The sequence below is a fragment of the Phaethon lepturus genome, unplaced genomic scaffold (genome assembly GCF_000687285.1).
Source record: "Phaethon lepturus isolate BGI_N335 unplaced genomic scaffold, ASM68728v1 scaffold18287, whole genome shotgun sequence".
In the NCBI taxonomy this organism is placed as follows: domain Eukaryota; kingdom Metazoa; phylum Chordata; class Aves; order Phaethontiformes; family Phaethontidae; genus Phaethon; species Phaethon lepturus.
The window spans coordinates 3,030-3,426 of NW_010554232.1; the positions used below are offsets into that span (position 1 = coordinate 3,030).

Below are 397 nucleotides of genomic sequence, written 5' to 3' on the forward strand. Positions count from 1 at the left end.
CGTCTGCTTTTGCCCTGCCCTTCTGGCGAACAAAAGGGGCCCGGGGCAAGCAGGAAGCCAAAATGCCCCCATCCCTCCCTGCCGGCGTGCTGCCTGCTCCCTGCCCAGCCTCTGCACGGAGGGCAGAGGCCATTCAGCCCATGGCGTGGGCACGGCTGGACACCTCTCCTGCCCGGCCATAGACTCACCCGAAATTGGCCATGCAGGAGCCGGTGGGCCAGATGAAGAGGAGGCAGGTGCTGTCCTCCTCGCTGCCTGCCTCCGCCTCTTCTTCCTCCCCCGATGCCTCCTTCCCGCTGCTCACCACCCACAGCTGGTCCAGGCCCAGGCGGAGCTGTGGGCGCAGGCTGGTGCCACGGCTGCAGGGAGGAGAGGCAGGCAGGGAGCTGGCGGTGGC

The 397-nt window shown here is 68.3% G+C and overlaps 1 protein-coding gene across 1 annotated transcript in view; it reads right to left on the reverse strand.

Moving 5' to 3' along the window:
- Window positions 1-334, reverse strand: part of LOC104624428 (T-cell activation Rho GTPase-activating protein-like) — a gene marked incomplete at both ends in the record, with an annotated part of 3,345 nt that extends 3,011 nt beyond the window's left edge. The window contains one exon of the mRNA XM_010291792.1: window positions 189-334. Within this exon, the coding sequence (XP_010290094.1) occupies window positions 189-334 (146 nt within the window). The remainder of the gene's footprint in view (window positions 1-188) is intronic.
- Between the last annotated feature and the right edge of the window lie 63 nt (window positions 335-397).